We start from the raw sequence: 27254 nt of genomic DNA on the forward strand, positions 1-27254 counted from the left end.
CCAGGCGGCCCGGTAAGTGGGGTGGAGGCAGAACAGTTCCAAGGTGCATTTCCAACTTACAATGGTTTTTACACATTATTTATTTTATTTTATTTATTTATTTTTATTTTTATTTTTTGGTTTTTCAAGGTAGGGTCTCATTCTGGTCCAGGCTGACCTGGAACTCACTATGTAGTCTCAGGGTGGCCTCGAACTCACGGTGATACTCCCACCTCTGCCTCCCGAGTGCTGGGATTAAAGGCATGTGCCACCACGCCCGGTTAAACATTATCTTTTTATTTATTTATTTGACAGAGAAAGAGAGAATAGCGTACCAGGGCCTCCAGCCACTTACTAATGAACTCCAGATGTGCATCTGGATAACATGGGTCCTGGGGAATCAAACCTGGGTCCTTTGACTTTGTAGGCAAGTGCCTTAACCACTAAGTGATCCCTCCAGCTCTATAGTGGTTTTTAAAAGATGTGTTTCTGTTTCTTTCACCATTGAGTTGGGGTCTTATTAAAGATATTTTAGGGCTGGAGAGATGGCTCAGTGGTTAAGGCACTTGTCTGCAAAGACTTATGACCCAAGTTTGATTCCCCAGGACCCATATAAAACCAGATGCACAAGGTGGCGCATGTGTCTGGATTTCATTTGTGGCACCTAGAAACCCTGGTGCAACCAAGGCCCATTCTCATTCTCTCTCTCTCTCTCTCTCTCTCTCTCTCTCTCTGCTTGCAAATAAATAAAAATAAATAGAAAATGTTAAAGGTATTTTATTTTTAAATATTTTGATTTATTTGTAACCACAGAGAGAGAGAGAGAGAGAGAGAGAGAGAATATGGCACATCGTGGCCTCTTGCCACTGCAAATGCACTCCAGACACATGCGCCACCTTGTGCATCTGGCTTTACACTTTGTGTATTTGGCTTTATGTGGTTACTTGCTGAGGGACTGAATCCAGGCTGGCAGGCTTTGCAAGTAAGTGCCTTTAACCACTGAGCCATCTCCCCAGCCCAAAGACATTATTTTAAAGTAGACTTTAAATAGGAGAGTTAAGAGAAAGAGAGGCTCTCAGACAGAAGATACGGCTTACTCCAGAGCAGGGGTGTGAACTTCTCAAAGAGTCACAATAAGGAAGACATACCTGAGTGATACCCATTTGTGTGTGTGTGTGTGTACAAGTGCATGCACAAGTGTACATATATGATGTGTGTATATGTATGCACATGGCACAGGAAGCATTTGGAGGTCAGAGGACAGCTTCTCTTCTCCCACCTACTTTTGACACAGAGTTTTTATGAGGAGTGGTAGGCATAGATAACCATGAGAGTCACACGGGCCCTCAGGCTGACGGGCATGTGTGCGCCTGTGTGCTGTGGTCTGCTCTTAACAAAGGCCATAATGGGAAGCTGGAAAATGTCACTCTGCAGGTCAGTGACAAGACCAAGCTTGCTCTGTGGAATGATGACATGAAAAGTGAGGGTGAGGACTGGAGAGATGGTTTAGCAGTTAAGCACTTACCTGTGAAGCCTAAGAACGCCGGTTCGAGGCTCGACTCCCCAGTACCCACGTTAGCCAGATGCATAGGGGGGGTGCACGTGTCTGGAGCTCATTTGCAGTGGCTGGAGGCCCTGGCGCGCCCATTCTCTATCTATCTCTATCTGCCTCTTTCTCTCTTCGTCTGTCGGTCACTCTCAAAATAAATAAATAAATAAATAAGTTTAAAAAAAAAGTGAGGATGATTAAAAAAAAAAAACTGAGGGTGAGTCCACTGAAAGGAAGGTCGCCCTCCTGTATATAAGAAAAGATGGCAGGGTCCTGCCTACCCAGGGCTGGAGGCATCTGGCCCTTCCACGTAGACCCATTTTAGCCACATGTGGCATGGCACAAAGGGCAATAGAGGAAGCTCTTGGACCTTCTTGGTGGTGAGGACCAAGAACCTGGCCACTGGGCTGACTGTCACAATCTCCAGTCTGCTCTGGATGGCACTGCCCAGTTCATCCTGAACCCTGGGCCTGAAAACCCCAGCAAGCTGCGGCTTCTCACCAGAGGCGCCTCAGCCTACTCAGTCCTTCAGCACTCAGATTTCCCAAGTGGTCAGAGCAGAATGACCGCAGCAAGTTCGTCGTGTGGGGCTGACCCCACACAAGGAGTCCCCTCCGGGGGAGCTGGAGTGGCTTTAGCTGGCACCCTTTCACCATCTCACTCTGAGGAGGCCGTCACTCTTCAGATACCAGATAGAGGTGAGGTGGGACGCTTCCATCCTACCCCCGCCGGGATGTGTGGGAAACTGATGCAAGTCTGGAATCATTACACATACACATAAGAGCCTCTGTGGCCACAGAAAATAATCAAGAGACAGAAGATGTTTTCCAAGATCAAGGTTTAGGGATACTATGACTTTGTAAAATTAAATTATGTGCAAATGTATGGTTTAGCTAGCATTTTAAAATTCACTTAAAGCCAGGGGTGGTGACACGTGCCTTTAATCCCTGCACTGGAGAGGCAAAGGTAGGAGGATCGCTATGAGTTCAAGGCCACCCTGGGACAACATAGTGAATTCCAGGTTAGCCTTGGGCTAGAGCAAAACCCCACCCCACAAAACTAAAACTAAAACAATAAAAGAGTTCACTTAAGTTCTACCTATTTCAAATAGGTGGGTTTGGGACTAAATTGGAATATATTATATACATCTATACATCATTTATATAATGACAGATGTATGTATAAATCTACATTCTATATATGTAATCAAAACAAGAAGTGAAATACACAGGACAACTGACGATTTTCCTGAGACAACATGAGTACGGATAAGGACACTAGTTAAAATTTTATTCAGTTGGAGGAATGGCTTAGCAGGTAAGGAACCTGCCTGCAAAGCCAAAGGACCCAGGTTTGAATCCCCAGGACCCATGTAAGCCAGATGCACAAGTGGTCCACATGTTCCACATGTCTGGAATTCATTTGCAGTGGCTGGAGGCCCTGGCTCACCCATTCCCCCCCCCCCCCTCTTTCTCTCTCTGCCCCTTTCTCAACTACATAAATATAAAATATTATTTTAAAAAAGTTTATTCATACTGGGCATGGTGGTGCACACCTTTAGTCCCAAGACTTGGGAGGCAGAGGTAGGAGGACTGCTGTGAGTTTAAGGCCAGCCTAGGACTACATAGTTAGTTCCACATCAGCCTGTGCTACAGTGAAACCCTACCTCAAAAAAAAAAAAGTGTTTGGGGTTTTTTTTTTTTTTTTTTACTCACAAGCAGGCTCAGGGGATAAAGTGCTTGCCACACAACCATGAGAACCTGGGTGCAGATTTCATCATGTAAAAGCCAGGTGTGGTGGCACATGCTCTAACCCCAGTGCTGGAGAAACAGGAAGAGAAAGCTCCCAAGGGTGGCTGGCTACCGAACCAGTCCAGCTGAACTGGGGAGCTCTGGGTTCAGGGAGAGACTCTGTCTCCAAAAATAAGGTGGGAAGCAATTGGGGTGGACAACCGACCTCAATCTTTGTGTATACCTATTTGCACACATATATGTGCCCACACATATACAAACCATATAATCATACATGCCACATATATACACACACACACGCACACACACACACAAAAAAAAAAAACCCATGGAAAGGTTACTCACAGATAAACCTATCTTGACTTCCCAGAAGCAGTAATGAAATCTGAGAAGGACAATTCTTGCCATACCATGAGTCACCCATGGAGTCACCACAAGAGGTGAGACACTTTATGGGTATTCTACCCCACCAACAAACATAGTCACAAATGAAGACTTCCTGGCAGCACCCCCCCCACACACACCCTCTTTAAAGCACTTCTGGCCTGTGCATTCCCTAGGGGAAATGGCAAATCTCTTGATAGAGAAGTCAAGAAGTAAGAGAAGGTGTGGAGAAGAGACCCTCCCGGGCATCCCTCCCTGGTGACTGCAGGTCACATGGCCACAAGACCGCGAGTGTTTGTGGAGCCGCAGTGGGTCCCTGGAGGGGCAAGAAACTCAAAGCGTAAGAGCCTCAGCCCTCCAGCCTCCCTGCGTGTTCTTGCTGGACTCCCGTCCAGATGGCAAGTGCTTCTGCTAGGCTTAACAGTCTCCTGGGGGGGTTGGAGAGATGGTTCAGCAGTTAAAGGCATTCGCTCACTTGTAAAACCTGACAGCCAGGGTTTGATTCCCCAGAGCCTAGAGCCTATGTAAACGTAAAGCCAGATGCACAGAGTGGCGCATGTTTCTGGAATTCATTCACAGTGGCAGGAGACCCTGGTGTACCATACTCTCAATCTCCCTTTTCCTCGCTCTCAAATAAACAAATAGACATATTTTTAAAAAATCTCCAGGATGAGTGCTAGAGAGATGGTTTAGTGGTTAAGGCGCTTGCCTGCAAAGCCAAAGGACCCAGGAGCCACGTAAGCCAGATGCACAAGGTGATGCCTGTGTCTGGAGTTTGTTCCCTCTCTCTATCAGCTGTATCTTTCTCAAATAAATACAAATAAAATAAAATAAAAATATCCAGGAACATGATAGCACCTAGGACCCACAAAGCACTTTCCTGACGATGTGATTGGAGGAGAAGACCCCTGGCAATCCCGAAGGCTGTGGTCTCCCTTGTTTTCAGAATAAAGAAATAGTGAAATGATAGACTCGGTTTGATTGGTGAAGGGAACAAAAAGACATGCTAAGGAGACTATAGCCTGCAAAAGTGGTTCTTGGCTTAATGGGGAGGGGGTTCATCTCACTATGCGTAGAGTGATAGAGGGATCTCAGCATAGGAAACATTCTACAGACAATGTAGAAGCCCCACACTAATGAGAGTGCACCTCCTTGCACGGGCACCAGGCTCCACGCGAAGTGCCTGTGTGCATGAAGGCACACTTGCACACCCCTTTTCTAAAGTAGGAAAATGGGTACCATAGTGCCCATTTCCAAGAGGAAAAGACTGAGGTAAGTCATTTGGAGCTTACTGCCAGCAAGCACCAGCATTTTGTTCCAAAGTGCATGCACGTCATCACTGAAGAAAGGACACTGAAACCCCCCGGCTCCAAACCACATCAAAACACAGGAAACCCAACGATCTAGAAATCCAGGCCAGCCCATGTGCTGAGGGGTTGAGGCATAGCAGAGAGAGGGTGAAAAGCCACAGTAGGTGGCCAGAGAAATTTAGCTCTTCTCTACGTAGCTCTTGTCACCTGTAAAGGGTGCCCCCATCCCACTGGGCATGTATCACAGTCTTGCCACACTGAATGGAGAGAGGACCTGGTGGCTAAGGTCAAACCTGACCACCATGGGAGGAGAAGGACCCTTCCTCAGGGTGCTTGGATTCCCTGTTTCCTCTACGGGTGAAATGACAAGAAAACCCGGTTTGCAGACACCCACGCCTGTCCCTGCCCAGGGCCTGGGCACTCGGCTGCTCTTTTGGCACACCTTGCTCTCACCTGTCCTTCATGTCTGTGTCTGTCAGTCTGTCTTCACTGCTTCCTGCAGGAGAGCCCATGAGTGCCCACGCCAACATCGCTGGCCTCCTGATGTGGCCATCTGGAAACACTGTTCTCTTTGCAGTTTCTCCCCTCCCCATGGGGCTGAGAGTGCCAAGTAATCCTCGCTGACCCCCTGTGGGGCCCTGGCCTGGTTGGGGAAGGCAGAGTATACACCATTGGTGAATGAATGAATGAATGTGCAAGTGGATAACGCACCAAATCCCAGAAGGACTTTTATTTCGTCACGTTCTCGGAAGACACTGAGTCAAAAAGAAATGCAACTCAGACTACTATTTTTAGGCAAAATATGTCATAATGATGTGTCCGCAATCACTGAGATTAGACAGAAGCCCGAAGCATTCACAGGAATTCACTGAAGGAGCCGCCCAACAGGTGCACGGGTGGGTATGAGCAGTGGGGAGGGGGAGGGGGGGGCGCAGTACCCAGAATTCCTCACTGCTCAGAGACATCAGCTAGGATGCCCAAAAGGTGCTTCCCTGGGTCATGTGTCCCGGTCTCCTGTCAATGTGCTCCTCCCTGCCTAGGTTCGATCCTCAGGAATGTAACTGATCACAGCAAGTTTTTCCTAACCTTCAAACCGACAAGACCCAAAACGTGGTTTCCTACAGCAGGGCAGAGGCCTCCAGGGAGGGAGGCAGGCAGGGAGGTTGTAGCACCCTTGGAGCCTTGGAGTCAGCAAGCACACTGATTCCTCTCTGTTTATGAACCTGGCCTTCATGTCTTCTCCTAAAGATGTTCCCTGAGATAGGACATCAGTCTGCATTGTTTCCCCGCATGCCAGCGCTCCCATCCCAGCGTGATCCACCCTCCTTTCAACGGCCGGCCGATGACAGCTCCAATGGCTGTGCAGAAATCAGTTGGAGGAAAAGGAAGTCTTGTCGGAAATGAGATTAATCTTGTAACGAGTGTTCAGCCCTGATAACCCATCTGGGCACAGAAGTGCTCAAACTGGAGAGTAATTAACCTTCACCCGACAAGCTCTGTCCAACCGTTATAAACATTCGAGAGACGGAGCCCACCCCCTCTCCCTGTAGACTAAACAACCAGATTTGAATCCCACGTCAACGGCCCCTTTGCAGATGTGCACCAACGACCAAGTGTGGGCGGAGAGGGAGCGAGGGTCCCGCTGGCCACTCAAGTGGCTTCTAGCCTTGGTTTAAGTAAGCTGGGATCATCCGCATCAAATGCCTCCTGAGGTATTTCCAACCGAGTCGCCAGTCTTAGGGGAGCTGGACCCACTGTCGGAAGGCAACTAAAGATTTCCTCTTTTTACATTTCTACTGAGTCCTGTCCACTCGCCATGGAAGCATCTGCGTGAGCGATGCAGTGCGTGGAGCATGTGGCCACTGTACAGACGGGGTTTTTATCTCCGAGAAGTTACGGGCTATGCAAAGGGCAAACCTGTGGTTGCTTCTTATCAGTTCATGCTGTAAGGATGGAGCTAACCAAAGGGGGCCCCTGCGAAATACTACAAGGCTAGAGAATGTACCAGGAAAGCTGCAGTTAAAAATAACCTTTCCAACCCCAAAGAGTGCCGTGTGAAGTCACTATCACTGAGCAGTAGTTTTTCTCTCATACTAGGTAATATGGGGCTGCTGGGTTTTGTCCATGTACATAATTCTAACAATAAACACGTAAATGACACAGTGCTTATGACCTACAGGAGGCTACAAAGGAATGTAGGGTGCTTGCCATACCTAGCAATTAGGCAATAAAAAATATTGAAGCATGAATGCAAACCACGTGGAGGAGAAATGCTCTGTGGAGCGGACATGTCTGTGAGTTTGACTGTGACTCACATTTCAAATAAAAGAAAAAGAAAAAGTATTTTTTATTATTAATAATAATTATTATAACTATAATAATAATTATTATTATTATTATTGGCATGCCCTAAGTAAATTCATCTCTCTCAAAGCTCAAATTCATCCATCCTAATGGCTTAAGACAGCTCCCAAAATAGCCTGTCTACACAACAGCCCTTAGCTCTGCCTCAAAACCAGTGGGTTAGCGATGGCACTCAAAAGACAGGGAGCTGTTTGTACACAGCCCTATCTGTTTCCATGGTTACTCACCTGTATTTGGCTCCAGGCTGGCCACAGCATTTGAGCCCCTGACCTGTTTCTTAAACTAAAATTGTATTTCTTTCCCCAGATAATCTTACAGGGCCCTTGTTAGGACAAGATGACTTGGAATTTGAGTCACTTTGCAAGATATAACACACCTGTTCATGTCTCTGGACCCAATGCCCCCATGTGAATAACCTCAGCAGGTATCAAAGACAGAGGGTCAAAATTGAGGGGATCATGACTTTCTCGTACAAAGCCACACATGACCCAGGTCTTAACAAGAGTTCAAGAGCACAGTCCCTCACTGTAGGTGGGGCAGAGAGGAGTGAGGTGATTGGCTGCCTCAGCAGCAGCGCCCCACGTGCTCGTGAGGAGCTGGAGGCTGGCCGGCTCTTCTAGGGCTTCACATCTACTGAGTCAAGTGACGAGATAAAAGAAACCACAACATCACACCGAGTATCTTGTGAAAGTGAAATGTTGCAGAGTGAACACTGCCCTACAGTGATTTCCTTTTGATTATCTCACAGGGTTTACCTCTGGACTAGATGGCAGGCATGCCATAGCGTCAGGTTGTTTTTTTTTTTTTTTTTCTTCTTCTTCAGTAAAATGAATTGCATTCACATCTTCCAGAATGCTGCCTTCAAGAGAGGTAGAAAGTAAGGCCCTGGATTCAGAGCACTGCCACTCGGGGACAATTAAGCACCCAAAGGAGACTGGCTCTTCCACCTGGTAAACTAGTTGCATGGGGGTGGGGGGAGCTGGACCTTGAAGACCTTCTTTCTTAGCCTCCTGCCCACCTGTCATAGTTGAATAGTGCCACTCCAAATTCATGTCCACCTGGGACCTCAGGTAGTGCCTTAGGTAGAGGTTGAGACTTTGCCAATGCAATTCATGGCCACAGTGAGCTCACGCTAGATGAAAACGGGCCCTGCATTCAGTGACGGTCCAGAGGCAGGACATTCCACGCAGAAGGCGGTACTGACCCCGGCTCACAAGCGTTGTGGGTAACAGGAGGAGGCCAGGGGATGGCTTTTCCCTCATTTGCTACAGTATCGCCCGGAAAACTAGCATCTGCCTCTAGTTGCTGTCTTCAACATAATAAACAAACAAAACCCAAGCAAATTGAGCACACCTTTCCATTTCATGGCATTACAAGGCCCAACATTTGCATTATACAGTTAGAACAACTCCCCAAAGTGACAAAGTTAATGTCAAGCATGAACTTCCTCCCTGGCCACAACAATCTGGTAGCCCTAATTTTCCAAAGGCATGCCCACTGTTGCCAAATTTTTTCACGTCATCTTCTGTGCTGACCATGCCCTGAATTCTCTGGCTCAGAGGACTAAGCCCCTGAAAGTGGTGGGGAAAGGGGTGTCCATATTCTAGCAGACATCACAACTCTGTACGGAGGTGATTGGACGAGCTTCTTTAGTTCTCAGAGTGTTAATTGCTTGGAAATCATGTCAGAAATTAAAAACAAACAATGAAAGGAAGTTTGAATCTAATTTCCTCAGTACGTCTTCTAATCAACCATTGTAGGCAAATTCGTCAATTCTGATGGCTTCATATATACTTGTCCCCAATAAAATCTTCATTCTCTTTTAATTATCCTAGAACAATTAAGTGTGCACTGGTCCAAACTGTAATTAGCTGGAGACACAATGGACTCAGAGGTGACCCATCAAGTTCTCACAACATTGTGGCTTTCAAATAAAAGCCATTTCCTTCTGTTTGACTCCTTAATGACTAAACTCCTTTTAGCCAGAAGAGGGACGATGAAGGGAAGCAGAGAAGAGATGACTTCTTTTATTTTTGTTTTTTTTTTTATTTTTTTTCAAGGTAGGGTCTCATTCTAGCCTAGGCTAACCTGGAATTCACTATAGAGTCTCAAGGTGGACTCAAACTCATGGCAATCCTCCTACCTCTGCCTCCCGAGTGCTGGGATTAAAGGCGTGCACCACCACGTCTGGCAAGAAATGACTTCTTAAGTGGGCACACTGAAAAATGTTCATTAAAAGTTAACCAACTTCCAGCTTAGCCTGGGCTACAGTGAGACCTTGACTCAAAAAAAAAAAAAAAAAGTGGGCTGGAGAGATAGCTTAGCGGTTAAGTGCTTGCCTGTGAAGCCTAAGGACCCCGGTTCGAGGCTCGGTTCCCCAGGTCCCACGTTAGCCAGATGCACAAGGGGGCGCACGCGTCTGGAGTTCGTTTGCAGAGGCTGGAGGCCCTGGCGCGCCCATTCTCTCTCTTTCCCTCTGTCTTTCTCTCTGTGTCTGTCGCTCTCAAATAAATAAATTTAAAAAAAAATTTAATCAAAAGAGCTGAATACATTATATTCTATGGAAGTTCACACTCTCATTATTTTCTATATGACTTTTTAACCCATAAGGCTCACCAAATTAAATGGCCGCAAATTTTGAAATTTCAGTAAGTGATCTAGTTTTATTTCCTAGCTTTAATAATCTGGATATTAGCAGCTATTAAAATTGATCTTTATTGGGGCAGACATAGTTCACTGGTTAAAGGCACTTAACTTAATTTTTATCGTAAAGCACATTCTTTTACAGTTGAGCATGAAAATCCCCTTCTAATAAAGACATTGTTATATCACATCTATTGTAGATACAATTGACTTTAAAAGTAAGGGCTGTAATCTTCAGGAAACCTTTGGAGGGAACCAGTACATGGAGACCAGTGTACGTGATTAAGACAGTAAATCAGTTTTCATTCACTGAAATCTTAAAGAATGACTATAGTAACAAAAGAAGAAAAAATATTGGCTAGGGAAATAGCTCAGTGTTGGGGGCACTTGTTTGCAAAGCTTGCTGGCCCAGGGTTCGATTCCCCAGAACCCATGTAAAACCTGGTGCAAAGTATGTACAGCATGGCAAGCGCACCCATACACACACGGACACATACGTACACACGCATTCAAATAAATAATTTTTTTTAAAAAAAAGAAAAATTAATGTTCTCCAGCATAGCCCATTAAGTAAAGCTTTCGTGAATTCATGTCCAGAAAGACTTCGTTAGTGGATCGTGACAACTGAACATTTAAACCACACAGTGTATACTCTGGATAAACGTGGATGGGTGTGGCCGCTTAATGAAAGTGAAAGTGCTGCTTGAAGGCAAGTGTCATGGAACAAATTGCAGGCCACGACCTGCCTGGGCTGTTGCGTCTAACTCTCCAGTGGGAACAGTTCCATTTGCACTGAGGAAGAGACAGCTCGAATTCACGAGGACAGTGTCCACACATGCTCAAAACCCAACGTGGTCCTGGGTAGCCCTGTGATCATGCCACCTTCCCAAACACGTACCTAAGAGCCTAAACAAACAGGTATCCCCCCTGCGCCCCAAAGAACACACAAGAATGGTGAATGGGCGTGTGAGGAGGGGTTCAGCCTCACGAATGATCGGGGAACTGCAGATTACACCATGCAGAGATCACTGCACACCTGTTAGGATGCTTAGCAGCAAACAGCCAAGAGCCCATGGTGGGTGGGAGTGCGGAGAAAAGGGAGTCCATTTTTTCGCTGCTGTTGGGAAGCAGAATGGTGTAGACATTGCAGGGGTCCCTAAGGACATGAAAACATGACCAGCATCTGATCCGACCATCCCTATTCGTACACCTGATGAAGATCCTTCCAGTCGCCAAGATATGGAAAGGGTCACAACAGACACATGAGAGTCCGTAGGCTGGGCCAGGGGCTGGGGAGACAGCTCAGTGGATAAAGGGCTTGCCTGGCAAGCATGAGGGTCGGAGTTCAATCCCTAGAACCCGTGTAAAAATGCTGACCATGGTGGTGAGTCTGTAACCCCAGTGCCAGGGAGGCGGGGATGGGAGGCTGTCTGGAGATCACTGGCTGGCTACCTGTGTCCCTCAGTGCAGCGCTCCAGGCCAATGAGAGACCCACTGGTCGAGGGTGTTTCTGAGGATGTCACCCTCTGGCCTCCACATACATGTGCACTGTGTGTGCCTGCACACATGCATAGACACGTGAAAAAAAAAAAAAAGCCAGAGGCATTTCCCTGTGTAGAATATGATCTGCCTTTACAAAAGGATTCTGTCATTTGCCCAATGAGGTAAGTCTTGAGGGTGAACCAAGTAAAATGGGTTAGTTACTGAGGAGAGTACTGCATGACCTCTCTTGTAGGTAGAATCTGAAAATCCTGAATACGTAAAAATAGATAATAAAGTAGATGAAAGGTTGGGGAGGAAATGGTAAGATGTAGGTCAGAGAGTCCACCCTTCGTAGCCTTAGCCCTGGGGGGAGGGGGAAGTTCAAGGTCTAGTATGCTATCCAGGGCAATACTTATTTGTATTGTATTGTATGTGAGAATTTTTTTAAAATAATTTTATTTATTTATTTGAGAGTGACAGACACAGAGAGAAAGACAGATAAGAGGGAGAGAGAGAACGGGTACGCCAGGGCTTCCAGCCTCTGCAAACAAACTCCAGACGCGTGCGCCCCCTTGTGCATCTGGCTAACGTGGGACCTGGGGAACCGAGCCTCGAACCGGGGTCCTTAGGCTTCACAGGCAAGCGCTTCACCGCTAAGCCATCTCTCCAGCCCTGTATGTGAGAATTTTTGTCAAAAAGTAGAGATGCTTTGGCCCCCTCCTCACAACACCGATAATGGGTGACTGTGGGCGGTACTGGATGAGGTTAACTTGCTTATGACTAGTAGCCGTCCCCCACAAACAGCATGCCCGGAGATAAGAACAGGAAGGAACAGAGGATGTCTTGTACTCTCCTGCCTGGACTTTTCCTTTGGATAATCATAATACTGGATTCCTAAGCTCGTGAAAATGGAGCTGAGATCAGCTGCTGCAGGTTTGGTTAACATACCCGCTCGAGCCACCGGGCAGAGTCACAACCGCGTCTCTTACGTACGGTGTTACATTTTCACCCTTTAGACAAAGTTCCAGACACCCAAAGTGCATTGGAAATTCCTTCCCAAAGACAACATGAGAAACAGTCACGGTCAGGAATGGTGACTGGTGACTTCAGAAAAAGACAAGTAAGTTGTAAGTTAAAAAAAAAAAAAAAATTATAACACAGAGGAGAGCCCTCAGCAGAATGGGGCCAGGAGAGAGGACATATAAGAATATAACCGGATAGGACCAATTTATAATATGTACATATTTTAAAATACTCAATAAAAAAATAATAAGAAGAAATGAATAGCAAGGCTAGATGTGGTGGGGCATGTCTGCAAATCCAGCACCCCGGAGGTGAGGCAAGGGAACAGGTGCTGGGCTAGCCTGTGCTACACAGTGCGCCTCTGCCTCAAAACCAATACAGAGCACATCTTACAAGGCACATCGGGACCACCCTGCTATCCCAAGTACCCCACTGTTCGATCCTTGCCACGTTACCGCAAAGCAAGTGCCACTGTCCTTGAACCTGTTCAGAAGAGGAAATGAAGCTTCAGAGTAAAGGTACCTCCCCCGGGGCCAGGCCAGGTAGGACCTGCCATTGTCTCCACAGCCCCACCGGCTGATTGTACAGCTGGATCTGCTCTAAGCTGAGAAAGTGGGTTGTTAAGAAGGGTCTGGCAGTGTGGCCTGGTTGACTAAATACTTGGTTCTAGCCTTAGCCCTGCGGGGAGGGGGAAACATGGGCCCTTAATTTCTAAAGGAACCATGTAAAATACAGTTGTTTTTTTTTTTTTTTTTTTTGTCCACTATCTAGGAAAAAGGGAAGTTAGCAGGAAGTCACTATTAAAAAAATGAGCTTCATTTCCCCAAATTGCATTCTTCCTTTTAAAGATTTTACCTGTGTGCATGTAGAAAAAAAAAAAAACCAACCTGAAACACCCAAAGCGCTAAGGTCATGTTTTAAAAACCTTTTCTAAATATTCATTTTCTAAATCCCTATGCTAATGATTTTGAAATGAGGACAAAAAGAAAGTTTTTACTGTAGCTTTTTCAACAGCATGTCATCGCATGAGTCTTTTTCAGCCTGCATTCATTCACTGCAGGCAAAGAAAACAAAACAAGCAAAAAAAGAAAAAGAAAACAATCCCCAGGTGGCCAAGACGGTCTTCGGAGAGGACCCCAATAGGAGGGTCACTTCATCAGAGAGGTACCTGTGTGCTCTTGGGCCCCTTCCAACATCGTACAGCCACGACTCAGGGTGCATGGGAACCCAACCAGACTCAGGGGATCGGGGTAGAGACCCCGCAAAGCCAGCGAAATGACAGACGCAGAACTCGTAGTGGGATTTCACTGTCAGGTAACAGGGCTATTCGGGGAACATCTAGGGGCACACACAGAGGAAGAGGACTGTCTTCTCTCAAACAGGACACCCGAGATTTTCAACAGCAACTCCTCCTCCGAGATAAAAGCTCTGGTAGGTAAACAAAAACATCCCTACAGGGAAACGGCTCCTGGCAAAATCTCATTTCAACTCTATTTCATTGCGAACACCAGATATGTCTACTGAATGGCTGTGCAGATAAAAGTCATCAGCGAATATTAATAAGCTAGCACTCCTGGGCGACACTAGACCATCTACCCCACATCAGACAGCTTCTGGATCAACTCTAGTCTTTGCTTCAACACCGCAGTCACCACCCCCTAGGAGGAACCTCGGTCCTGCGTGGGACACAGGCCTCCTCTCCACAGCTGTGCAAAGCTCACAAGTGTTACTTTTTTGGGGGGGGGGGGCTGTGTCTCGCACTAGCCCAGGCAGACCTGGAATTCACTATGTAGTCTCAGGGTGACCTCGAACTCACGGAGATCCTCCTACCACCGCCTCCCAAGCCCTGGGATTAAAGGGGTGCGCCACCACGCCCGTTTTCTGATCTTCGGAAGAGATGCTTCCCAAGAACTGCTGGGACTGTGGTTATGATGTCTGACCGGGCCGCAGGAGGCCTGAGCCTGAGTAGACCTGCAGTTCCCAGGTTCAGGGCCTGTCAACACCATCCCCTGGGGCTGTGCCAGGGTGGGAGCCCAGGGGCCTCAGGTGCTGTTTATTTTGTTTAGAGTAGTGTTCGCTGTTATTGTTTGTTGACTTGATATATTTCCCCCCTACAAAGGGACAGGTCGCTAAAGACATATCCTGTAGATGGGTAATGGATGATTCTCTATTGTTCCGTGTTTGTGCCTCGTGGTTTTATTTGCTTGGCTTCAAAGGGTCTACCTAGACAATGCATTCCTTGGGACGTAATAACTGGTGTAAACTCAGAAGAGAGACCAAGCTGAGCTGAAATTTTTGGACTCGAACCTGGTAAGCTCGGCCTTTGTAAAGACAACAAAGTCTCCGGTGACTTCAAACCAAGCAACCGTAGAAGAGGTCTTTAAACTTCAAAGAGAGGCTTCAATGGGACCATGAATCTCTTTCCCGGGTTCTCAAAGGCTAGGGCTACGACGAGGCTAGTCCTGTGTGCCCGGGAGACAACGCCAAGGGTGAGAAATGGGGACTGATGATGTTAAAATGCCTCATCTTCGCCTGTCACGGGTCTGAGTGTTTTCCCCAGAAAATCTGCATGGACTCTAGCAGGCATGAACGGGGAGGAAGTCTTCGCATGGAGCCCTTCCTGCCTCGCTGGCCTTCCAGTTGGGCTGCCTATCGGGGCAGGAAGTGAGCGCAGGAAGTAACTGTCTACAAACCCTTTATCCTCAAGGTAATAGCTGTTGCAGCATTTCACTGTTTACCAAGGCAGTAAACATGTGATCTAAAAAAAGATGTTTTCCATCATTGGAGATGGAGACTTAAAATATATATATATACATGTGTGTGTGGTTTTTCCATAACCTGCTTGTATAAAAACTGGCTGCCACTGGTTTGCGCTTCTAATATCGAGGGAGCCAATGAGAGCAGGTTTTGGTTACCATGGGCAAATTCCTCTTGAGGTGGTGCAGAAAACAAGGTGGGGGTGGCCTTCTCTGGAATGCAGCAACCAGGGGAGCAGATCTTGTTCCTTTTTGTGTTTTTGAAAGTGAACATAGGGTTGAACGAGTTCATAGTCCATAATTTGGTTGAATGAACAGTTCAGATAGAACCTCAGAAAGTCACTGATACCTGACGTTTTATATGAATATATACTGGTAGGGGGACCAAGGGAAGCCAAGCTCCTACCAAGGTTCCATGGCACTAGATTGAAGCTCCGCCACCACCTCCCAGGCAGTCCCCTGGCCCTCACCAGCTTCTGTTGTAGCTCCCTCCCCTGTAGGGCCGATAAGCCCAATCCTTTCCCACAGAGGCTATTTTAAGAAAAATTGTGACTATCAGTGCCTCTCCGGGCACAGATAGACGTGGGCTGGGTTCTCCTAGGGGGCCTCCGTGCTTACCGCCGGCCATTGCCAAGCACACGCGCGCTCTCCTGGGAGGGCCACTCAATGTAAAAAACCACACAGCCTTGGAGCAATGTGTTGAGAAATCTACCTCAAATTGAGACACGAACTCATTGTGTTGACCAATCAATGCCACAGCGCTTTCTCCTCAGCTTCTTCTTCCTCTCTAGAAGGTGAGCCTCCTTGCGTGCAAGTCAATTCAAAACATAAGGTCCCTGGGACCAAAAGGGGTTGGAAATGAATCATCTGTTCTATGGTCTTTGCAGGATTCGTGTGTAATGCAGAAAGTCCTCTCTTCAGAAGTGAACCTGTGACCAGAGTTGTTAAACGGGGAACAAGAACATGACGCCAGCGTTATTTGCTACTCTGTAATTTCTCTTTTGTTTTTTTGGTTTGTTTATTTGTATTTATTTATTTGAGAGTGACAGAGAGAGAGAGAGAGAATGGGCGCACCAGGGCCTCCAGCCACTGCAAACGAACTCCAGACACATGCGCCCCCTTTGCATCTGGCTTTACGTGGGCCCTGGGGAACGGAGCCTTGAACCGGGCTCCTTAGGCTTTCTAGGCAAAGGCTTAACCACTAAGCCATCTCTCCAGCCCTAGTCTGTAATTTCATGAGAGCAAAAGAGAGGGTAAATCATGCAGGTGGGATGCTTCCAGAATGAATCTATTTGATTCATGATTATAAGACCTCAGCGTGATGCTCAAATGGTCATCTTTTCCCAAACTTGGTATTTATTTATTTATTTATTTATTTATTATTTGAAAGATACAGAGAGAAAGATACAGGAGCACGAGGGCCACTTCCCAGTGAAAACGAACACCAACTGCACACCCCACCCCACCCCCTTTCTGCATCTGGCTTTATGTGGGCCCTGGGGAATCAAACCCAGGCTTTCAGGCTTTGCAGACAAGCGCCTTTAACCTCTGAGTCATCTGCTCAGCCTGGCATGCATTTGAAAAAAAAAAGAAAAGAAAGAAAGAAAACAAGTGTTTGAAGTAACAGCCCGGGCGTTGGTGTTATGGTTGGATTCTGATGTGGCACTCTGAAACAAGTAACCTCCCTTGGCTTATAGCATTTCTTTTCTAAAAGCCTGAGCACTTATCTGTCCAGGACAGCGCGGTATCGCATTCCTCCGGGCCGCGGGCTGGGCCCCGCTTCACGAACACCTTGCTGAAAGACACGGCAGGGCCTCGCGGGGAAACTCTGACCCACGCTTCCCTTACTGACGCCCAAAGCAGGAGGAGGGAGTTGGTGCTTGGGGCTGAGGACTAGAATCGGAGCCTCTGCCCTCTGGGTGCCACCAAATATGGAAAGAATTCTTAGGGCTGGGAATGTAGCTCAGTCATGAAGCGTTTTCCTAGCATGCACAAGGCCCGGGGTTAAACTCCCTGGACCTGAAAACAGCAGCTCAGAAATATATCCCTTTAAGCCAGATGGTTCGTGCCTGAATTCTGCCAATCAGAAAACTGAGGGTAGAGGGTTGCCAAGAGTTCTAGGTCAGTCTGATCTTCATCTTCTCAAAAAAAAAAAAAAAAGAAAGAAAGAAAGAAAGAAAGAGAGAGAAGCAAAAAAAATTCTTGTCACCAAGCAAATGCAAGACTGGGAGATTTTCATTCCATTCTTGAGTTTTCCAACACTCTATTTTGACTAATGAACTAGCATCAAGTGACTACTGCTCATGGGATTTTTTTTCATACAAGAATACGTAACATCAAATAGCCAGTTCTAAAAATATTCACTATCCAATTGTATGACATATGTTACCATGTTGTTTAATAAGTCAATTTTTTTTCTCTGAAGAGTGATTTAAGATTTGGGTATGAGGAAAAGCAAGAATAAAGAGATCACTGATGATAAACAGGGGAGACAGATTAGTGCCTTGACCCATCTCATAGCCTTAGTCTTCTGTCCTTGTCTGTGAATAGGCGAGTGCCCAGGGCCTTCCCGGGATGGTTTGGCACGAGACCTGGCATGCAGCTCCTGGGATAATGTTACTCTGGCTTAGGAATGCAAGATGCTACGGCTATGGCATTTTATATTCTTTTTAAAATCGAAGTCCATCTCATTTAAGAACTAAGTCTTCCATTTGGAATTTACAATGATTATATTGCTCTGATCTGTCAGCTTTCTCTTTATGATTTCAAAGAATTTTAACTTTAATTCTTTGTATTTTTTTTAAAATAATTCTGAAGAACTATAGTTTTCCAGTCACTATTAACTGTGCAGAAGTGGATCAGCAATGACTAACAGCAAGTGGTACAATGGCATGGGTATACCAAGGATATAAACCCTACATAACGCAGCAGGGGAAGTATCAGGGCAGGAAAGAAAGTGAAGAGTGAGGCCGAGGACAGACTGGATTAGGAAACACACCTCAGTTTTCAGCCAAGGTCAGAGGGGGTCATATATGGGAAACGAGTTAGATCCAACAAGGAATGAAAGTATGCATAAGATAAAAAGCCGAGGTCACACTGGACAACTGAAATAAGTTCATAGGGGAAAAAAAGGTAACAAAATGCTAAAGTTAATGCAAATACAAATCAAAATGAGTGTCTATTCTTCCTTATCAGAATGGCAAGAAGGAGCCTCTGCTCCTTGGATGTGACCAGATACGGGAGGACTTCTTAGGGCTGGGAACATAGCTCAGGGTTGAAGCACTTGCCTAACATGTCCAAGGCCCTGAGTTCAAAACCCTGTAACTCAAACAAACAAACAAACAAAAAAACTAGCCAAGGAAATTCATCCTTTAAACCGAGAGTGGTGACTCTAGTACATGGGACGATCAGAGCACAACCTGGTGACATGCGGGACAGTTAGAGCACACCCTGGCTGTTTTGAAAAATTGGCAAATAATTCCGTTTGCCAAATATCTTAAAAACATGGAGATTTGTTGGCCCAATGACACCTTTTCTGACCACCAATACTAACCACAGTATTTTAAAAATAAAGTCAGTGAGAGGAGACATGAGGAAAGCGGGACCATTTCCTACAACAGGGCGTTGGTTGCAAGAACGATTAAGACACTTTACATGGGACACAAGGAAACATGAACTTCTGCTGAGGGACAACACGTAGCGAGGAGAGAAATGTGTGAAAATTCAGGTTAACCAGAAAATGAATAATCAGCTCTGCGGACGAACACACAGGCGCATACGAACAGGAAAACCCACTCCAAATGTTAATAATCACATTCTGTGGGTCATCGGGATTTAAAAAGAAAATCGATAATTGGCTTTCTGACCGGGTTTCATTTTCCCTATAGTGAAAATGTTTTATGTTTGTAAATTTCACAAGACAAAAAAGATGGGCAGTTTTCTCCCCCTAAAACTTGTGAAAACCCAAAAGTGAAGAATTCTTGGATCCCTCTCTCTTAACTAGCCAGGTCCAAGACACATTAGGGGGGGCCCCCACTGCCACTGACCAATAGCCTGAGCCCCAGCCTCAGAATCGATGATGCCAGCGCGCTACGTAGCGCCGGCTGAGCGAGCCGTGAGCGTGGCAGCAACCCACTAACCAGCCCCCAACTAAGCCCCTCTGCACCCCGCCAGCTCCCAACCTCCCCTTTACCCAGGTATGAAAGGCCAGCCCATGCAGACACTCACTCTGTCTATGAACACAGAGAGAAGGCAGAGTCAGAGGATGCGGGCTTCACTTCCCAAGCGAGGCCATGGGAAATTACCCAGGGAAAATGGCAGGGCAGTAGGAAAGGGGACGGCAGCCTGTGTGTCCTGAGGTCATCTGCCCCTTAAGATTTTAAAAATATACTTATTTATTTAAGAGAGGTGGGGAAAGAGACAGATAGACAGAGAGACAGAACGGCCGCACCAGGGCCTCCAGCCACTGCAAACATACTCCAGATGCATGCGCCACCTTGTGCATCTGGCTCACGTGGGCCACTGGGGAATCGAGCCTTGAACTTACACTTCATAGGCAAGCACTTAACCGCTAAGCCATCTCTCCAGCCCCTTACCAAGATTTTTATGTTTCAGAAACTTTCGTGAAACTCTAGGACTTTTCTGTGCAGTGATTCCCACAGGCATAGCTACAAAATCAACATCTTTGCCAAGTTACCAAGATGCTGGTACAAGCCCCACAGAGGGAAACTCACACCGAAGTCCTGAATGCGGAAGACATATGTTCCTGGACATTAGGAATGGTTGGTTGCTTTTTGAAAAAAAAAAAAAAAAAAAACTTATTTTTTCCTTAGGTATATTTTTCTAAGAAACATTAGCAAGAACACATGTACAATGTTTGGGGTGCTTATTAGAGTAAATATCTGATTTTCATAACAAAAATGAAGGTAATAAAGAAAATAATGAAGATAGGGTTCTGTTTCTGGAATATCATCAGAGCATGGTAGTCCTGCAGTTCATTGAATGAGAAAAAGGGCTCACAGATTCAAGCCTGCTTGCCTAGGTCATAAGACAGGATGCTAGTGGACACACAGGGAGACAGAGAGAGAGAGAGAGAGAGAGAGCGCAAGAGCAAGGCCTAAGTGTCCTGCATCTACTGAGGGAGCCAGGGCCCGAGAACAGGCGTGGGGAGCAAGCTCTGAGTCATCCAGGGACAATAGCCTTAGCACGTAGGCCTGGGCAGAAGCTGGGGTGGGGGAGCTGCTCTAGGATGTGACAGTTAGCGGGACTGTGGCATTTCACGCCGGATATTTCTTACACTGTCCGAGAACCCTATCTCTCCCCAAAGCAACAAGAAGGAAAACACACTTAACCCCCTAAGCCAGTGGCTGGATGAGGAACGTGCTTGTAGCTATTATTTTCGTTAATCACAGCCATCAACAACGCTATGTGGAGATGAACTTTCCTCCCATTATCCCTAGTTTTCAAGCATTTCCTTCACCTGTGGTGGCAACGGTCCACAGAGCGCCTGCTGTGAGCCTTAGGAACTTTCCATATCCGGTCTGATCTTTCACTGCCACTGCTGCTTGTACTGGCCCCCCTCCACGTCCCTCTACGCATGGCCCCGGTGACAAGGGCACCTCCCTCCCACACACATTTTAAAGATTCTACTCTAGGTAGGGCTTTGCAACCTGGAGTTCATGGGTTCTCTTAAGGTGACAGTCCAACAACAGAACTGCATAGTTCCACTGTAAGTCTATGTATTGCTCTGGATGCATTTATTTAAAAGTGGGATGCTGCGAAGAGAATCAAGATTTTGTCAGACTTCCCATGGGGTGAACGTGCGTTGTAAGATCAGAACAGAATGTGAACTCCTAACTGAAGCGCACGGAAAGCAGCAGGCTGGCAGGACTCTCACATGAAAGCTATGCTGCTCTGTGGGGAAGGCCTCAGTGTGGCCATCAGCAAAGGCACCAGGCAAAGTCCCGAGCCCATCCGTGAACTGCCTGCGCCCGGGCACTTCAGCCTGATCCCTGGCATGTTTTTTTTTTTTTTTTTATCAGAGCCTATGATCTCATCCTAAAAGCCCAGGAACATTTACAGATCAGACCAAGCCCCCAAATGCCCTGACTTCTTCCCACTGAAAGGCCACAGCTCCCAGTTTCAAATTGCCAAGCGGGGTGATGGAGAAAAGAACCCCATGCCGACATGGAATGGCAATTTAATGAATGTGGAGCCTCCTGAGAGCTAAGGGGCTTGTTGAGTTATTTACCCAAGCAGAACACTGAGGGCCTCGGAGGCTGATAACTGCCCGTGTGGAGACTGCTTCTTAATCTCAGTGGACGGCCATCGGTTTCCCTAGGCTCACTTGATTGCTGCATGAGCCCCACACAGTAGTCAACAGATACAAGGTCTCCTTCTCCCACTGTATAAATGAGGCTGTAAAATTACCTCATCACTTTGCCCGGGAAGCCCCGCAGAAGCAGGTCTTCAAGGAAGTCACCTATGAAGAGGGGCTGTTTTAACGGGAGGCTTTGAAGAGTTCACACAAAAGGCTTAGGGCATGGCTCAGAGGTAAGACACTAGCCTGGCATGCTCAAGGTCCCGGGTTCAAGATCCAGTACCACCATCACCAAGAAAATAATTTTTTTTTCAAAATCATTTAAGCCCTTGAGTAGGCATACAATATACACGTAAATGCAACACTGGCTCATGCATAGCATCCAATATGAGAGCAAACAATTTCCCAGAAGTGTATCCAGAGAATAACAACGCATTCAAACTTTAAAATCAACCTCCTAAGTTCATAAGCTCATAGCTTAAACTAAACAGTATTAACACACTTTTTTTGTGTCTTGTAACACGTACCCCACATTCTACAGGGCAGTCTGTTCCTCCCATGCACTTAAACACACTGGCCTGGGGAGGGTTAAAGTCCACCCAGACTGCCACTCAGGATTTACAAAGAACATTTGGCTTACTTATGAAATATGGGTAGGTTTATGAGTCAAGATCACCACACAGAGGGTAGCGTTTTGAGTTATAACATCAAGTAACTTCTCCTCATTTCGACGAAAGAACAGTACAAGCAGGCCTCTGACTTTAAAATTTCCTTCTATGCCTATTGTAGTTCAGCTGACCCCAGTGCCTGATGACAGTGAGCTCTCCCCTTGGGGAAGATCTTTGGCACACAAGTCTCCACCACGTCCCCAAGCACACCTTGAGAACCGAAAACCAAACGGAGCCTCTAAAGCACTTCCCAGAGTTCGTGAGTCAGGATGAGGAGAATGCGCTGCATTTCGAATAATAAAAAGCCTAAACGAAGCAGTACTTGCCTTTAAACGCTTTGACCCAAGTCTAGACACTGCCATAAGTTTCCCATTTAACCAGAACTCTTAAGGGACATAAGTGATCGCTCCCTCACTTCTTTATTCAGCAAAACTTCAGACACACAACTAATTTGCATGCTCTTTTTCTTCCTTTCATGAGCTTTCAGAGCTGATGGTGTTTCTCATTCCCACAGATGCCTGGTGGCCTGGCATGCATTTTAACAGACACTCCACCTCATAGGCTGTGATTGTACCAATGGCTTTTTCTATAGGGGCTGCGTTCTCAGCAATGAGCCCACATTTAATTTTCTGTCTATGCAGATTTGTCTCCATGCTAATCTCCACATGCTATTACTAAAAACATTTGCAAGAAAATACGGTGGATCTACGAACCCCAGAGCACACCACCAACAACCCCCCCCCCACACCCGCTTTCCAACTCCCACAAACCCACCTACATCACAAGGAAGAGATCTTACAGTGCACAGAGGAATAGGTATTTTATTAGTGACAAACACATAGAAAAGGGCCTGATCACCCCCACCTGAGGTGTGAGAATGCTCAGCCCTCAGCTTAGAAACCCCACAAACCAAGCCAGCTTTTGCGCGTCCTTTTACCAACAGCCACTTGCTCTCTTCGGCACCACAGGGACTGACTGGCAGGCCCAAGGAATCCCCGAAGACGTCCGCACGGTCAACACTGACAAGCCCATGTCTGCCTTGGACCCTGCCCTCCAATCTCTCTGTTCTGCTGCTTCGTATCAGACCCACGTCCAGGCGCCACCATCAGGGATAGGTAAAGAACCTGAAAATTCAGAAGCAGAGGCGCTCCGAAAACAGCCCTTTGCCTTAAAGGTAATCCACGGCACTCAACGGTGAATTTAGAAACCCCAATTTTTTTTTTCTGAGTTTGAAGTTTTTAAGCCTTGCGGATGGTTGGAGTAGGAAAAAGGAAATTTACTAGGCAGCGCAAAGGAAATCTTGTTGTCCTCTATTGTGGTAGGGGGGTGTTGCCCAACCCTAACTTATCTGCCTTGATAAAGGAAGCCAGGAACAAGAACAAGATTCTGTCAAATGTAGAGGAACCCTCTCCTTACCTTAATAGTGCTGGCCATATTGCAATCAAGTTTATTGATCGTTAATAAATGTTAATAATAATTATTGCTTCTCTCTGACCAGAAAGTAGTTTTGATGAGGTTGTTTAGAGCGGATGAGATTGTGCTAAGACTGGGAAATGAAGTCAGCCAATGGCAGGAAGAGGTTTCTATTGGTCCTGGCTGCCCAGCCCAAAGAAACAGGATATTTGGGAGTGGAGAGATAAGAGACCCTGAAAACAATGTTGTTTTGCTTCATGATATGCAGCCAGGAGATTTTTTTTTTTAATTTAAAAAAAAAAAAGCATCAATTGCTTGGGACTGGGTCTGTCACAGCAGGTGTGACCCGTGTGGTTCTGGGTGACAGGCTGCACCAGACGGAGGCAGGATACAGATGTGGTGGACCCCACATGGGAGGTGCTGAGGGCACCCACAGCTCGGGTGCCAAAAGCTCACACCTCCCCAGAAGTGCCACCCAGCCAGAACAAAGGACAGGAGTGCTATTCCCCTGAAGGGGACTGGTGTCATCTAACTCTGTGGTCCTGCTGAGCAATGGCCATTCACTGGCTGATTTTCACCAATGTGAGTCTATTTCCTGGTCCAATCCAGTGTTCCTAGATGGCCTCGCGTCTCCTGCCAAGCTCAAGCAGTCCACAATTCTCCCCAAGAAAAGAGTTAGAAATGTCAGCGCTAGACTCAAAATATTCAAGAAAAAAATTTTTTTTTTTTTTTGTTAAAGGTGCCAACCTGTGAAAGGGTTGTTTTCAAACATCTATTTAAGGGCCTAACACTTAAAATGTCTACGAACATTTTAGAATGACACCAGGCCAGTCCTGCTCTGATGTACTGCCCCAAACCACCCGTCCCAACAGAACTCTCAGGGCACAAAACCTGAGTCAAGTTCAGGGCCACACGTCTGTTTTCCTCTCAAAGGAAGTGCAGCTAACACAGGCCTGAACATTCCTTAGAGGACTGCAGCCCTCTAATTACTCATTTTCAGGAAATTACTTGTTCTCTGGAAGAAACAACATTTTGCTTTGAATCTAACTACACTAAGTTGGACCAGTAAAGAGGTGTGGTCCCAAAGGGACCTAGGGACACACAATAGGCCAGAACCCGAGGCACAGGCAGTCTGTGGCTTCAGTAGTGAACCTAAAGCTAACTGAGTTCATTCAGGTTTCAGACCAGCTATGTCAAGGTTCCACACACCAGCCCCTTTTCTCTGTCTCTTAGCACCCTCCCCAGTCTACCTCAATGCCTTGGAAGAAGGAAGAGAAAGGGGAAGATAAGGAGGAAGGAGAGAGTGGGGAAGAGGAAGAAGAGACAGGGATAAAGAGAAGGAGAGGGGCTGGATATGTAGCTCAGTGTCACAGCACTTGCCCAGCTTCAGCGAGGCTATGGGTTCAAACCCCAGAATTGCAGAGAAAGAGAGACAAGCAGAGAGAGAGAGAGGAAGAAGAAAGTAAAAACTCAAGAAAGTTTGTAACTACACTATAAAAAACTATTTTCTGCAGAGAAGTTGGAACCTGATGGATTCCCAGCACCTAGATTTTGAGGGGATGTTAATTTCCGTCTCTTTTCATCTCTGAACAATGAATAAGATGGTAGGCTGATTAAAACTGTGTTTCCCCTAAAATTTTCAAAGTCCCAAGTTGTTTTATCTGGGCAGCTTCCACTAGAATTCAAAAGTATTGAGAAAAAGAAACAACATACACCACACACACACACACACACACACACACACACACACACACACACACACACCTCTAGCTCCACAGAGGTTTCTTAAGTTTGGTTTCTCTTAAGAAGAATCCAGTTCAATGCTAACAGTGATCCTTTACAGTAAGAAGCACCATGATATGGATTTACTGAACAGGACTTTTTTAATTAATTAATTTATTTATTAAATTATTTATTTGTTTATTTGAGAGCAACAGACACAGAGAGAAAGACAGATAGAGGGAGAGAGAGAGAATGGGTGCGCCAGGGCTTCCAGCCTCTGCAGACGAACTCCAGACGCGTGCGCCCCCTTGTGCATCTGGCTAACATGGGACCTGGGAACCAAGCCTCGAACCGGGGTCCTTAGGCTTCACAGGCAAGCGCTTAACCGCTAAGCCATCTCTCCAGCCCTGAACAGGGACTTTTAAATAAGCTAAATCCTTTACTAACAAAAGAGCCATGGAAGAAACTAAGATGTGGAACTGCCTCCTCAGCCCATCCTGATCTCTGCCTGTGCAGCAGTGAAGCCAACATCCCTGGAGAGAAATAACTCCCTGGATTCTATAGATCTTACCTAATCCAATCAGAGTCAATAGTGAAACTATAATTCAAAACTTACAGGAAAGTTACAATGCAAAAATCTCTCTCTCTAAAATGAACATCTTTTACCCAGTTTTCTCTAATTGTTGGCAATTCCCACAATTTACTTTTCTCTCTCTCCTTCCCTCTCCCCTTGCTCCCAATATTTATGTGCAAGATATATATCCTTTGCTGGGTAATAAAATATTGCTTTATTAGAAACTAACTGCTCCTTTTGGATACTTACCAAAAGAAACCAGATGCTATTGTTTGGTCTTTCCTGAAGAGCCTACCCATACCTCTCAATGCACCCAATTTCAAAAATACACAAAAGTATTAAAAGGGCATCAAATAAAAGGTTAACTTGGGCACTGCGACTAATAAATCCTATTTAAAAATTTGAAAAAAGGCATATCTTCCTCATTCAGATCTTATAAGAAATGGATTCCTAACATCAAACATAACATTATCTGCGCTGAATCCAAATACTGAATATAAATATTTGTGGTATTTTCCCCTAAACTCTGATCGGTTTGTGGTCGCATAAAGCACACCTATTAATTACAATATCATAGTGTCACCTCCCAAACTTCATCCCAGAGGGGAGTTATCTGAAGATGGAGAGCTCACTTCCTCCTCCCACCCCCATGAATCCGTGCCATTAAATAGAGGATCCTAACTAGCCAGCATTCTAAGGAACGGGGGCTGCCTTTCCACCTTGATGCTGTATGCAGGGCGCTACCCACTCTAGTTCACCAGGCAGATCTAAGTAGGGCAATCTGACAGCTGCCAGGGATGATCTTCCCATAAGCCTGGCAGGACAGGTAACCTCTTCAGGATGCCGTTCCCCCCCCCCCCCGCCCCCGCAATGACAGTGTATAACAACACTTCAGGATTCTGTAATGAATCCAATACTTATGAATTTAGCAAAGCCCTCAAATAAGTCTGTTTTTAGTTTGCTCCAAATAATAAATGAAATGGGGGTGGTGGAGAAATGACTCAGCAGTTAAGACACTTGCCTGCAAAGCCTAAGGAGCCAAGTTCTATTCCTCACCACCTAAAGGCAGGTGCACAAGGTGGTGCACGTGTTGGGATTTCTTGTGCGGTGGCAGGAGGCACTGGTGAGCCCATTTTCACTCTCTCCCTCTTCTCTCTCTCTCTCCAGTAGGGTCTGGGGGTATGACTCAGTAGTTAAATGCAGTTGCTTGCAAGCCTGCCTGCCCAATTTTGATTCCCCAGCACCCATGTAAAGCTGGACGCAAAGTGGCACATGTGTGTACAGCAATTGAAGGTGGAGCCAGGAGAGTGGCAGCTA

General features: G+C 46.3%; 1 protein-coding gene across 3 annotated transcripts in view; it reads right to left on the reverse strand.

The window, feature by feature from the left end:
* Positions 1-27254, reverse strand: part of Erg (ETS transcription factor ERG) — a 257702-nt gene that overhangs the window by 89181 nt on the left and 141267 nt on the right. The window contains exon 1 of one of the 3 annotated variants that reach the window (XM_004654483.2): positions 23645-23774. The exons of 1 other annotated variant lie outside the window; for it this stretch is intronic. In XM_004654483.2, coding sequence (XP_004654540.1) covers positions 23645-23662 — 18 coding nt within the window. In that variant the 5' untranslated portion in view covers positions 23663-23774. Of the gene's footprint in view, positions 1-15953; positions 15978-23644; positions 23775-27254 lie in introns of those variants that run through there. One more of the 3 variants, XM_045150262.1, reaches the window with a different exon arrangement.

The sequence above is a fragment of the Jaculus jaculus genome, chromosome 5, assembly GCF_020740685.1.
Source record: "Jaculus jaculus isolate mJacJac1 chromosome 5, mJacJac1.mat.Y.cur, whole genome shotgun sequence".
Taxonomy (NCBI): Eukaryota; Metazoa; Chordata; class Mammalia; order Rodentia; family Dipodidae; genus Jaculus; species Jaculus jaculus.